General features: G+C 33.9%; 1 protein-coding gene and 1 long non-coding RNA gene across 7 annotated transcripts in view; one reads left to right on the top strand and one right to left on the bottom strand.

The window, feature by feature from the left end:
* The window catches only part of LOC125058431 (dynactin subunit 1), a 47,770-nt gene that overhangs the window by 23,327 nt on the left and 11,750 nt on the right, over positions 1–12,693 (bottom strand). For 4 of the 6 annotated variants that reach the window (XM_047662499.1, XM_047662503.1, XM_047662501.1 and 1 more), the window contains 6 exons: positions 9,377–9,485; positions 8,237–8,344; positions 6,907–7,104; positions 6,142–6,352; positions 5,570–5,593; positions 72–217 (listed from right to left, as the gene is read on the bottom strand). In XM_047662499.1, coding sequence (XP_047518455.1) covers positions 72–217; positions 5,570–5,593; positions 6,142–6,352; positions 6,907–7,104; positions 8,237–8,344; positions 9,377–9,485 — 796 coding nt within the window. The remainder of the gene's footprint in view (positions 1–71; positions 218–5,569; positions 5,594–6,141; positions 6,353–6,906; positions 7,105–8,236; positions 8,345–9,376; positions 9,486–12,693) is intronic. The other 2 variants (XM_047662500.1, XM_047662502.1) reach the window with 1 other exon arrangement.
* Positions 11,977–12,415, top strand: LOC125058432. The gene is made up of 2 exons (XR_007118402.1): positions 11,977–12,033; positions 12,251–12,415. It is a non-coding gene; the product is annotated as an uncharacterized LOC125058432 (long non-coding RNA).

Raw genomic sequence — 12,693 nt, 5'->3', positions numbered from 1 at the left:
GTTGCGGTCTATGAGAGAAGAGTCTAAATTAATATACGCCCGGTTAAAACTACGAATGGTTTGTGGGTTACCTTATGAACTTTCTGCATAGCATGCTTGTCGTGTGCTATGAGGTCCCTCAGACAAACGAGTGTCTCTCGGAGCCTGGTGTTCTGTTGCTGGAGTTGCCTCACTTCGTAGCCAGTCGCCCCGTCGCCCGCTGCTGCGTACGGGTGCTCTGGTCAGCGGACGTCACACTTTATACATGCGTGCCCCCTTGTCAGTCACACGTGATCACTTGTCATATAGTCATTTGTCAAACGTAACTGCTAATGTCAATTTGGTTTGTCACTCAAATACTACTGATGAATATAAAAAATGTGTGTGTGTGTCAGCTACGACGCACGATTGGAGTTTACTCCTTACGAATGATAAAATGGCGATAATGTTCTGTGGATGTCGACCATATTTTCATACTAAAGGTGGTAAGAATATATGTTTTTATAATATAAATCCAACCAAAGTTACCTTTATAGTAAGAGAAGAATAAGAATGAACAATCTTTTTAGTTTTAATTTCACTGACCATCACTATTGACAAAACTCTATGGCACGCTAGACAATCTACTTTTATTTTTTACACCTGTCAACACTGACAATGTTGTAACGTGGCTGTCAAAACGTGAATTCAAAATAGAAAAGTCTACATAACGCCTCAACTTTTCGTGTTACACATAACGCCTCAACTTTTCGTGTTACACTTGATTATACTCCTCATAAAATTTCCGTACCGGGCCTTATAACTCAAATCGTTTCTTAAGGAGTAAACTCCAATAAAAAAAAAAATTGGTTGTTTGTAAAGTAGGTTTACGATCGAGATGTTTACGTGATAACGTCTTATTGGTGATATAAGTTTTTGGGAAGTAAGGAATTAATGAAGATAACAATTTTTTCAAATTTTAAATTACATCTATCGTTTTATTCACACTTTTGATGATAAATTTCGGGTGTAAAATGACAAGTTTACTTATTCGACTATGATATACATTTTTCTTCATACATTCACGGAATGACTGGCAGCGCTCGAGATGAGACGGGAGATCGGTCCGTCTCTCTCTCGTCATACCTGCGATCGCGCTCGTGAGGTTTTGGTGTGACACAAGTTTCTGAACATGTCACCCGACTAAAACGATTTTAAAGACGTTATCACGTCAAAAATAACTCAGTGTCGCTACAACATTTTCAGGTCTGTGCCACCGATTTCTGTATCTGTTTCATCATCATTTGTCAATCAATACGCAAGTAGGTGATCAGCCTTCTGTGCCTGACAGGCGCCGTCGACTTTTTGAGTCTAATGCAAGCCGGTTTCCTCACGATGTTTTCCTTCACCGTTCAAGCGAGTGTTAAATCCGGGGATCGATATGATCGCAGGGATGAGACACTAGCCACTAGGGCCTAGGCCAACACTCCTCTACCTTAGTGGTAAATTACGAAAACCAAAATCATGATTCACATAGATAATATAAAATTACATTAATTGCCAGTTATTAAATCAGGGGCATAAACCGACGAGATAAACTGGCAATAACTCTCGTTCATCCATTTTAACCGCTCTAGGCTCCAAATCTCTTGAAATTAATAATTTAGTTTAAAGTTGTATAAGGTACTAGTGGACCCGACAGACGTTGTCCTGCATGATATTTCAAGCGATTAGTAAAGCAAAGTATGAAAGTACCGACTGCAGCGCCATCTGGCGGGCTGATTTGTGAATCTAAACCATTCCTAGATCCCCTTGAACACACACAAAAAATTTCATCAAAATCGGTCCAGTCGTTTGAGAGAAGTTCAGTGACATACACACTCACAGAAGAATTATATATATAAAGATTAGGAGTGGGCAACTACGAACTAAAACTATATGGAAAGACCCAAGAGGGAAACGCGGGCGCCTCAATAAAAGGCGGATAGAAGAAATAGAAGCACTAGCAGGTAGCGAATGGAGAAAGAAAGCCATAGACAGAGTCAGATGGAAAAAGCTGGAGGACGGGTATTTATTTATTGCGCTATCGTACACAAACATGACATTATATTACATTAAATACGCCACGCCAGCTGTCTACTCTCCATCCGTCTTACGAATTTACGATCAGGTCACGTGTCCTGACGCGAGTTTAACATTTTTTACACATTCAAAAAAAAGTGTACAAAGCCGCTAAAGAAGTTTTCACTTCAAAAATTTATAACAAATCTAAGCTGTAAATTCTACTTTTGTAATAATTGGATTTTTTTTATTATTATTATAACTACAAACTATACTATGTTTCAGTCAGAAATTATAGTACTTTTACATGAGGACTTGCAATTGATTTAGTATAAAACTAATTCGTACTCTCTCTTACTCCCTCTATCTCTGGTGTTGCATATGTAAAATATTCAATCAAATTAAATGACAGTTGTGTTATGTCATCTGTCAGTGTCAGATATCCGAAATCTCCGGTCACAGTCACCAAGGGGGCGGGTTAACACAACATGCAACATACATGGTAACACATGCCACAAAAGAATACTTTAAATAATATTACTCTTTAATGTTAATATTCTACGGTTTCGATATTTGTAAATATTTGAGGAACATGTATACTAACTTTTTTAGTATAGTAGTTTATTCTAAGAGTACATTGTCTTCACATATAATTATTTAACAAATGTAACAAAATATTGTAAACCTATTTCAAAAGAGTAAGTGTGGAGTTTCTTGCCCATTCTTCTCCAAACTACCTTTTGGAAGGGGCAACTAGAATTTTCTTTGTATTTTTTTTTGACGTTCAAAAGTGCCATTTTAGATGGTCTTATTGGAATAAATGATTTGACTTTGACTTTGAAATACTCTTTCACAGTGCCAAAAATGTATTGCCAATCATAAATTATAGATTTTGGTAAATCAAATCAAGAGTAAGACTGCTTTGAACAAAATCACTCATCTTACATTTGATTTTATCTAAGTATGTGATTAAAAACAATAAATATGTATGGGTCCCTCAATCGTTGACTCTAATTAAAAACACAATACAATATTTTCCTCCATAAAAAAAAACAGTCACCCCTTTTTTGCCTTTTTTGTTTATATTCAATCATGGCGAGTATAAGGGAGCCAAAAATTAATTGAATTACAGCACATTATATTAGCCGAGAGCGGTTACTAGAGATTTTTTTTTAATTATTATATATTTTAAGAGTTATATTTGCTAGCCTAGCGCGCATTTGCTGTATTTTTATAAGGAATAATTTATTTTTTTCTAAATTTATATTAAATAAACTTACTAAATGATTACTATTCAACAATATACTTGTCACTCTTTAAATTACATGTGATTTTAAGATTATTTATTTATGGACTTTATTACAAATATTGCAATTTCACGGCAATGATCTTCAAATATTATTGTAAAAATATTCTAATAATAGATTATTAAAGTAGTAATTCGTGGCTAATCGATCTCATATGAAACAAAACAATGAAATGCATTAATTAGAATGATTGCTATTTAAAATATCTCGATGAAAATGTAACAAAAACCCATTCAAACGAATTTAAATCATCCACAGTTCAATGACTGACGGTGAATAACCGTAAGCTAACGGTCATTAACCTCAGGGCAATGACCTCAAACCAACTTATCAGCTGTTCAAAAATTTATAAGTACATAGTTAATTTGTATTTTTTTTATCTGTGAATTTTAATCAAACATAATTCAATGACATAACTTAAGGTCATTCACCTCAGGGGAATCACCTCCAACGAAGTTATCAGCTGTTCATAGAAAATTTAATAACAATAATGATTTTGTAGTTTTTATTTATCTCCTTTTCGTTTAATAGTCTGCTTATACAGCTTTAGGTATATCATACTTTAGAATACACATACATTTGATTTTAATCTGTCAAAACATTATGAAGCTTGGAATCTATGACAGAATGTCCATCACAAAACTGTCAATTGCACCGTGGATAACATTTGTGTTATAACCTTCAAGAAGTTTTTGTTACATTCAATGGCTGACTATGCTTAAATCACGTACACAAAATTATACGTACACGTTTTAATTGAGCGAACATTTCTATAAAATAAACACAAAAAGCTTACAATAATATAGACATGCTTATGATTCTAACTTTTATGTTATTAAGTAGGAAATTAAAATAATTTGCAAAAAAAATAAACAAAATGACCTCAATAATTAAAAGCATCGTAAAATGTTTAAGAGGACAAAATCATAATAGCTGACGAACAAAATTCGTAATATTTAATTAAATTTATTAAAATTTAATAAAATTAATGTTTGAAGTAATTTACGCTATAATTTAAAATTTTCACTTTTATGTTAAGAAAATTATTTTATTTTAAAGCTTAGTTTTTATTTCCATATACTGGGTGGCGCAAAAGTACTGGCACTAAGAAAATTTGTTTATTTTTTTTAATATGACATTTCCTGTCATTCTGTTGTTGAAAATTGTGTAGTGAACAAATGTAAAATACACTGAAAATAAACATGAACCGTTTTACTCCCCAAGAACGTGGAATAATCGTGTCAATGTTCTTACGGAATAATTCATCAAGGAAAAATACTTTTTTTCTATTTATGAATATTTGTTTTATTTCATTGCAATTATAGGTCGGTTATCGAAAGCTGGCGCGTTCACAGTACTCACACTAATGCAATTTCACTATACAGTATGTTTAAAAATATTACTTTTTTGCAAAGCTATATATTTTAGTCTACTCCGGTTTTAGTAAGTTTGGGTGGGTTGTAAATGAATAAAAATGTGTCAAATACATATAAATATTATGTGCATACGAGGGTGGATCCAAAAGTTCTAAGCCCGACCAAGAACGTATTACGTAACGTTTGTGTAAATAATTTTTCATTTTTCGACATAAGCTCCATCTAGCTCAAGACACTTCACTTTTACTTCACTAAGTATTCTTTCAATACTCGAAAACTTAGAAACCCCAGACGCATCTGATGTCAAATGAAATATAACATTTTTTCATTAAACTGTTTTTATTAAGATGCTTAAAATAATTAAAAACATTGTGCACCATTTCACGAGATTGCCCTGGTAATGTATGAAAAAAGATCAACATGTATAAAATAATAATAATATAAAACAGTAAAGATCAACATAAACAGTAGCAAAAGAAAAACAATAACTGTCTCTTTTATACTCATAAGCTTGACCGAGCGCGAGAGAGACGGACAGTCTTTTTGTGATTGTATTACAGTTTGACATCACGTCTCGCGCTTATTCACAGACACTACACAAGCACAAAGTGTAAATGTGTTTAAGCCGCCAGCTTTAGAATTTAGATAACATACCTAGACGTATTTAGATATTTTTTTTCGTTATTAATGCTAAATTGTTTTGATTTATCATTATTTGTAACCATTTATAGCATGGCATCTCCTATAATAGTTCCCAAATTCTAAGATAATGAAATCTAAAATTTTTATAATAAAGACCATAGCAGCAAATAAGAGACATTTTGTTCGTCAGCCGAGTTTCCTACGTCCTACCTACTGTCAACTTACGATAGTGGCCCTGGCTCATATTCTCTGTTAAAATTACACTTTTATTAATTTCAAAACTATTTTACCATAGGGAGCGTTCAAGTATTACGTAACGCAATTTTTGGAGATTATTGACCCCCCCTCCCCCATGTAACTCGCCGTAACGTTTTTCAGTACCCAAATACAGTACTGTACCCAAGTATAGTAAAACGTTTCGTGACCACCTAGTGACTCTTCAGTTACTATTATGTGGTGTAAGTCGAAAATAATACTAACAATAACGTGTAATTCAATCCCCGCCCCGCATCGTAACGTTTTACAAATTGACCCCCCCCCCCCTCCCAAAACTCGTAACGTAATACTTAACCGCTCCCATATTTAATCTTTATTATAGCTTCCATAATTCGGGGATAAACTTTTATTATCTCTCGAAAAGACAATTATTTCGAAATACTTCATCTGTCAAAAAAGACAGATGACAGATGTCATACAATACGACATTTACCAAAAAAATTCTGTCTGTCATCTGTCATATTAGACACATGTCAAAAGATTTGACAGCTAAAATACAACAATCGGATATTGGCACTCACGTATATTTCCACCAGCTTCCATCTCCGCCCTCATCAGCTGCAGGTCCAGAGTTGCCTCCTCCAGCTTCTCCCTGCACTGTTCCAATTCCAGCTGCAGCGCTTCCGACCTCTCTTCGGCCATTTCCTTGTCGAGCGCTGCCATCTCTGCCGCTTCTTGTAGCTCTGCCGTTTCATCGTTGTGGACTGTCAACGCTTCTTGAGCTTCACGAACCTGTTTGTAATAATTAAATATCGAAATCTAATTTCCCCGTACTAGACTAAAGTAATTCTTTTTTGGGAAAAGGGATACTCTTGTTTAATAAAATCCCAGAGGCTCTTTTATCTCTGCCTTTTAACAAATTTACGAAATGTATTTAAGGAAAGTGTGTAAAAAGGCTTACTATAAAGTTAACGATTATCTAGTTGATAAAAGGGCCTGGGACTAGTACTAGACAGGCTACTTCTAATTAATTTGCGATATTTGTTTTAAAATAAGTGTTGTTTGATGATTTGCTATTTTAATTCTATTATTATTCTATGATAATTCGAATGTTGTTTTTAAATTATGTCCAATGCCGTAGCATCTTCCGTGGGCAACTTAATTCTGTTAATTTTGTGTCACAGGTGCGCGCGCATCGTAAAATTTCACTCTCATCAATTTTTCATAACGCGCCTAAAGAAGTATAACTTCAAAAAGTTTGAATTGTATGGTGGTTAAGTATTCTTAAATTTTCAATAAGCCATATTTCTTGACTCTTAATCATGAACAATGAAATCCAATCTCACCTCTTGTTTAGCCCTTTGCAAGTCCCTTTGGAGCTGGGCTTGAGACTCCATAATCTTGACCTTGAACTCGTTGGCTTGCTCCAGCTGTAGCCTGACCCGCTCCAGCTCTCGGATTTTCTCTCTATCTTCTGCGCGACGGACCTTAATCGTTTCCAGCTTCTCTTTTAGGTCTTCCACTTCGATTTTGAGGTTGGTTATCTGAAATTCATCAAAATATGGTGTATCCTCTTTAGCTGATTTTTGTACAGAAGGCAATTTTTAACCGCCGACACAAGAAGAGGTTTGTGGCATCATATAATCTAGCCTTAGTTTTTCTTAAATTATAAGAATTTTAATCCCCCTATATAACATAATTTTTAATATGAATAAATGAAATCGTTCATTTAAAAAGCTCAGGAACAAATTACTAGGAAATTGTTAACGAAACACAGTAAGTAAATTTTTAAAATATATAATGAAAAACGTCGATTTCAATCAAATTGCCCCTTGTGGGGCGTGGGGCCCACGTTAGGGAGCGTTCAAGTATAACGTCACAAGCACTCTCACCCTTTTCTTCGAAAAAAACGCTGCACATCTTCGTGACGCTGATATTATTATTGCGTTTCATACGTAAAAAAATTACCCTCATGCGCCTAAAGAAGTTTTACCTCAAAAAAATTAAATTTAAGGCATAAAAATATAAAATATTTTATTAATTAAATATGAATTACGTCATTGAGCGTACGATTCCTAACAAGTTGGTGTCTTATTGAAGAAAACCCACCAAAATATAAAATATTTACCTCAAATACTATTGCGCATATTTTCAGTCGGTTTCACTGATAGAGAAAAATAAAAATAAAAAAAAAGGTGTGTGCGTGTACTAGGTGTACATACGTAAGAAGTGAAACGTAAAAGTGAACAAACGTGAAGGAAAACTGATAAAGTTTAACAAAAGGCTTTTATTATCATAGACATGAATACAAATACAATTATTTCATTTTACCTTATTACTACTAAGATTATTACAGAATTTCATTAATTGTAATAGAATTATTACTATCATTGTTATCGTTATTATATATTTTTGTTATTAATGGCTTCGAATCTCTTCGGATCAACCGTGGTAGGGACAAGAAAAAGATGGCGCGTAACCGAAAAACGTGACGATTTGCTACAAAATTTCTCCCATACGTCGATAAAGAACTTTCATTCCAACGCCTATAAAGAAGTTTGACTTCAAAAAGCAACATGGCGCGTAACGGAAAAATGTGACGCGTAACGAAAAAATGTTACACTAAATTTTTTTCCAACCCCGATAAAGAAGTTTCACTTCAATTAAAGCCCATACCTCTTGTTGCGCCTGCATATTCGCCAATTTATCTTCAGCTGATGGTTGTGGCGAGGTGATACTTTGGCCAGGAGTAAATTGTGGTGTCAAGGTTTCTACGAAGCCCGTCTGGAAATATTTGAAAAATTATTGTATTTATTTATAAGTTATCTTAGAGCACACATGTTATAATAGAACATACTCAATACAATAAACAAAGCCAAAACAGACGCTACTAATGCTAAATAAAATCAAAATCTTTTTGTAAAACGTTACGATGCGGGGCGGGGATTGAATTACGCGTTATTGTTAATATTATTTTCGACTTTCCGGTACTTTACACCACATAATGGTAACTTTTAGGTATAAAGAGTCACTGGGTGGTCACGAAACGTTTTACTATTGGGTACAGAAAAACGTTACGGCGCGTTACATTGGGAGGGGAGGAGCATGACGGGAGCAAAAATTGCATGACGTAATACTTGAACGCTCCCCAAGGCACATGGGACAATTGTGAATATCTTTTCGCTTTAATAATTAATTTTAATTATTAATCAAAATCCAAGCAATCAATGACTTTTGTTTAAATATGTACTTTTTGTTCATAGTTGGACATACATATTACATATATGATAAATGTTTGTTTTTTGTACTTATGCTGTGCACCAAAGTACTCTCTATGTGCGCATTTAACATTCGCTCGAACGGTGAAGAAAACATCGGTAGGAAACCGGCTTGCCTTAGACCCGAAAAGTCGATGGTGTGTCAATCACATAAGGCGAATCACCTACTTGCCTATTAGATTGACAAATCATGAAACAGATACAGAAATCTTGGACCCATACTTTAAAAGGTTGAACCACTGATTTATTTTTCATATGTTTGACGGCTCATTGGTCTAGCGGTTAGTACCCCTGACTGCGGATCCATGGGTCCCGGGTTCGATCCCCAGCTGAGACAAGCATCGATGTGATAAGCATTTGGTGTTGTGCTTAGGTCTTGGGTGTTTAAAAATGTATTTATATGTCTATCTATCTATAATATGTATGTATATCCGTTGCCTAGTACCCATAACACAAGCTTCACCAGCTTAGCATGGGACTAGGTCAATTGGTGTGAATTGTCCAATTAAAAAAAAAATATATGTTTGATTTGATTTACCTCAACAAAAGAAGATCGCTTAGTTAAATCAGGTGACGAGGCGCGCTCAGTCGTCGGCGAGATGAAGGAAGACAATGACTGGCGGCTACTCGCCAACGATGTCCTGGAACTGATAGACTTCTAATCAATATAACATTCAGAATATTCAGCCAACATGTAATTCGACTTATAAATTGTAAGCCGAGTCGAAACTTACCGCGAACTGTACAGCCGTGCGATTCTGTAACTCACTTTTCGAACTCACACAGCGGTTTTCACATCATATAAACAATAAACTACAAGCTCCCACCTTTTAGAATGCTAAATCATAACATGACTCTTTCATGACTTATCTGAGAGTGATCGCCGATGTGAAAACCGCTTTGTGAGTTCGAAAAGTGAGTTACAGAATCGCAGGGCTGGAGTTATTCGCGGTACTTTCCGCCTCCGGACCTTACTCTAAGTGTCTTAGTGGACTAGTTCTGACATTTATAAAGCGTAGGGATTTTAGACGAAGTCACTTAGGGAGCGTTCAAGTATTACGTAATCACATTTACTGCATTACCCCCCCTTCCTCTTGTCAGCAAAAGTAAGCAAAGCTCTCAAAAATAATAGTACATAAACGTATTTTAGTAGGAATCCTCGAAAATGCATTTCGTTTTCAAGCATAGACAATGTGTGGGTAATGTGTAAAAAAGTAAATAATTACTGTTGACGTAATCATCAAAAAATAAAATCAAAGACTCCCCCCCCCACTATAGCGCTTATGTAATACTTGAACAGCTCCACCTACGCTCTATAAATCCATTCATTCTAATATTGCCTATATTTAAAACAAAAGCTAGTGCAATAGTGCTTAGTGGACAGTGGTTCTGTGACGTGATGATGTGATGTAAGGAAGACTTGGAGCTGTACTCCCTTCTTCAAAAAAAACTATGTTTAGTAAACTACTCTTGCGTGTCATTGTATTAACACTGTAATGAAGAGACAGACTGATTAAAATGAGAATTAGACCCTCTAAACGTGAACTTAAAATTTAGTAATAAAGTGTTTTAATTTGTTCCACTTGTTTGAATGCCTTAAAATGTAGAAGACAAAAACTTCTTTTAACTCTGTTCTACTCGATTCGCTTTACATTTGTTATGCTAGAAGACTGATCGCCAAAAAATTATCAATCTGTTACATTAGGAACGAGATTGCTGTCCCGTCAAAAGTGTTTTATTTATTCTCCGTAGACATTTAACTCAACAAAGTTATTGAGTTTTTAGTAGTATGACGTTTAAATATCTAACATATTTTTCATACACAAAGTAAAAAGTGCAGTGCGCCTGTGCATAACCCACAAAATAGATAACATGGAAGGGTATTGTAGGCAACGCAATTCCGCGCAAATAATAAACTAAATGATTGTAGTCAAAAGCGGGCCATAGACGGACCCGCATGTTGCAGTCAAGACCGACTGCAATATGCGGTTTGCTCGAGCGGTCCGTGTATTGCGAATATGAATTTAGTATGGAAACTGCAGATCGCCGTGCGGCGACCGCATGTTGCAGTCGGTCTTGACTGCAACATGCGGTCCATCTATGGCCCGCTAAGGACTCTCTTGTAAATTCTACTATAGACCCTTCCAAATATCCAAATCGTGTACCTGTGTACGTTTCTATTTACAGAAGACAAGATTCAATAACCATAGCATAGCAGATAAGAAAATTATTAAAATTAACAACGCAATACAGCTAGTTCTATTACAAATTCCCAAAGAATTTCGTCTTAACATTCTCAATATACCACAGACTATAACAGAAAACTCGCTTTCAAAAACTTAAAAGAATTCAAAGATTGCACATACAAGCGATTTAGGCTAAATTAAATAAAACTTATTAACCACGCGAATCTATTCGAGAGTATCTTAAGAATACTGTTAAGCATAACATATAATAAAATGTCATTAAATTAATAATTAATTCGCGTTTATATCTGTTACATAAGTTTTAATGAAACGTATAGAACCAATAAAAATTTAGGCTAATTTAAAGAATATATAGTAGCAGCCTTGAGAAAACTTTGAATTCAAGAATTTACCTTTGCAGCAAGAATATAGATAGCATTACAAATCAGGCATGCAACATATACATAATAACATAACAAGAACTCTGTATTTTAAATGTCAATTTTTGAAACTGGGGGCCTACCATGAACTTTCTTAAAACAATCCAGTTGAGATGCAGTTGAGTTTAGGTACCTAAAGTCAATCGCATTTTTTCGTACCATGACCGCCTATAAGCTGAATCGTATTAGCATCGCAAGACCGAATGAAAGAACGATAATTTTGTTTGTGGTTTCTATGTAAGTTTAGAAATTTAACTGTCAAACTTACTTCGACAGATGTTTTATATAAAAATAAATAAAATATAAAATTATTTTAAATAATTCTTATTATAATTTTTAATCAATTATAATAAGCTATTATGTCTTAATATATATTTATTTAATATAAAACTATTCTTTTGATATATTTTAAATTTAAAGTTTTCTGGTGCTTTGCAGTTGACACTTATTATTTTTAAACGTTTCCTTCAAATTTTGATAGGAGCTTTCAATATATTTGGTGTTTACAAAATTTCGGTTTCATAAATATAGTTTTACAAGTTGTTTAACTTATAAAATAATATGATGGGGTAAGTATTGTTCAAAAATTGGTTTATTAAAAATAAATATCTATATCGAAGTGAATTGCTGATATTAAACTCTTTGCATAAGATATTACAATCAACGAATCAACGAATCGAAAATCATCAAGTAAATAATGATAAAAATTGATTCCTTAATATTTTACAAATTCAATTTATACGTTAACTAATTCATATAATATAAATAATTCTATTGTCTTTACAGCTTAAACCTGACAAACTCGCTGAATTGAGAGAAGGAAATATATAAATGAATATATGTTTATATCCAATTGAACATTGCCTGATTCAAGACAAGACAAGACAAGATTTTTCTATCTTGATGGAGTCATCCTAACTAAATAAATACTGTTATTGTAATACTTTCAAATGGCTTATTATTTACACATTATAAATTTGAGAAACACCTCTGTTTTTTTAATGAAAAAGCAGAGGAGAATAATACAATTCATGAACATAATGAGGAAAAATTTAACTATAATAAATATCTACTAGTGATATGGCATTATTATTTATTGTAAATATGATATATTGGGGAATTATGTTTTTGTTAGACATGCCTAAATAATTAATTAAAATATTATTGAACCATGTGCAATTATTTGTAGGTACACTGAAATCTTCAATGAGTCTATGTAGTTAATCTAT

This window comes from Pieris napi, chromosome 18 (assembly GCF_905475465.1).
Source record: "Pieris napi chromosome 18, ilPieNapi1.2, whole genome shotgun sequence".
Lineage (NCBI taxonomy): Eukaryota > Metazoa > Arthropoda > Insecta > Lepidoptera > Pieridae > Pieris > Pieris napi.
Note: the sequence above shows the minus strand (reverse complement) of the source record. Positions and strands in the feature narration are given on the sequence as shown.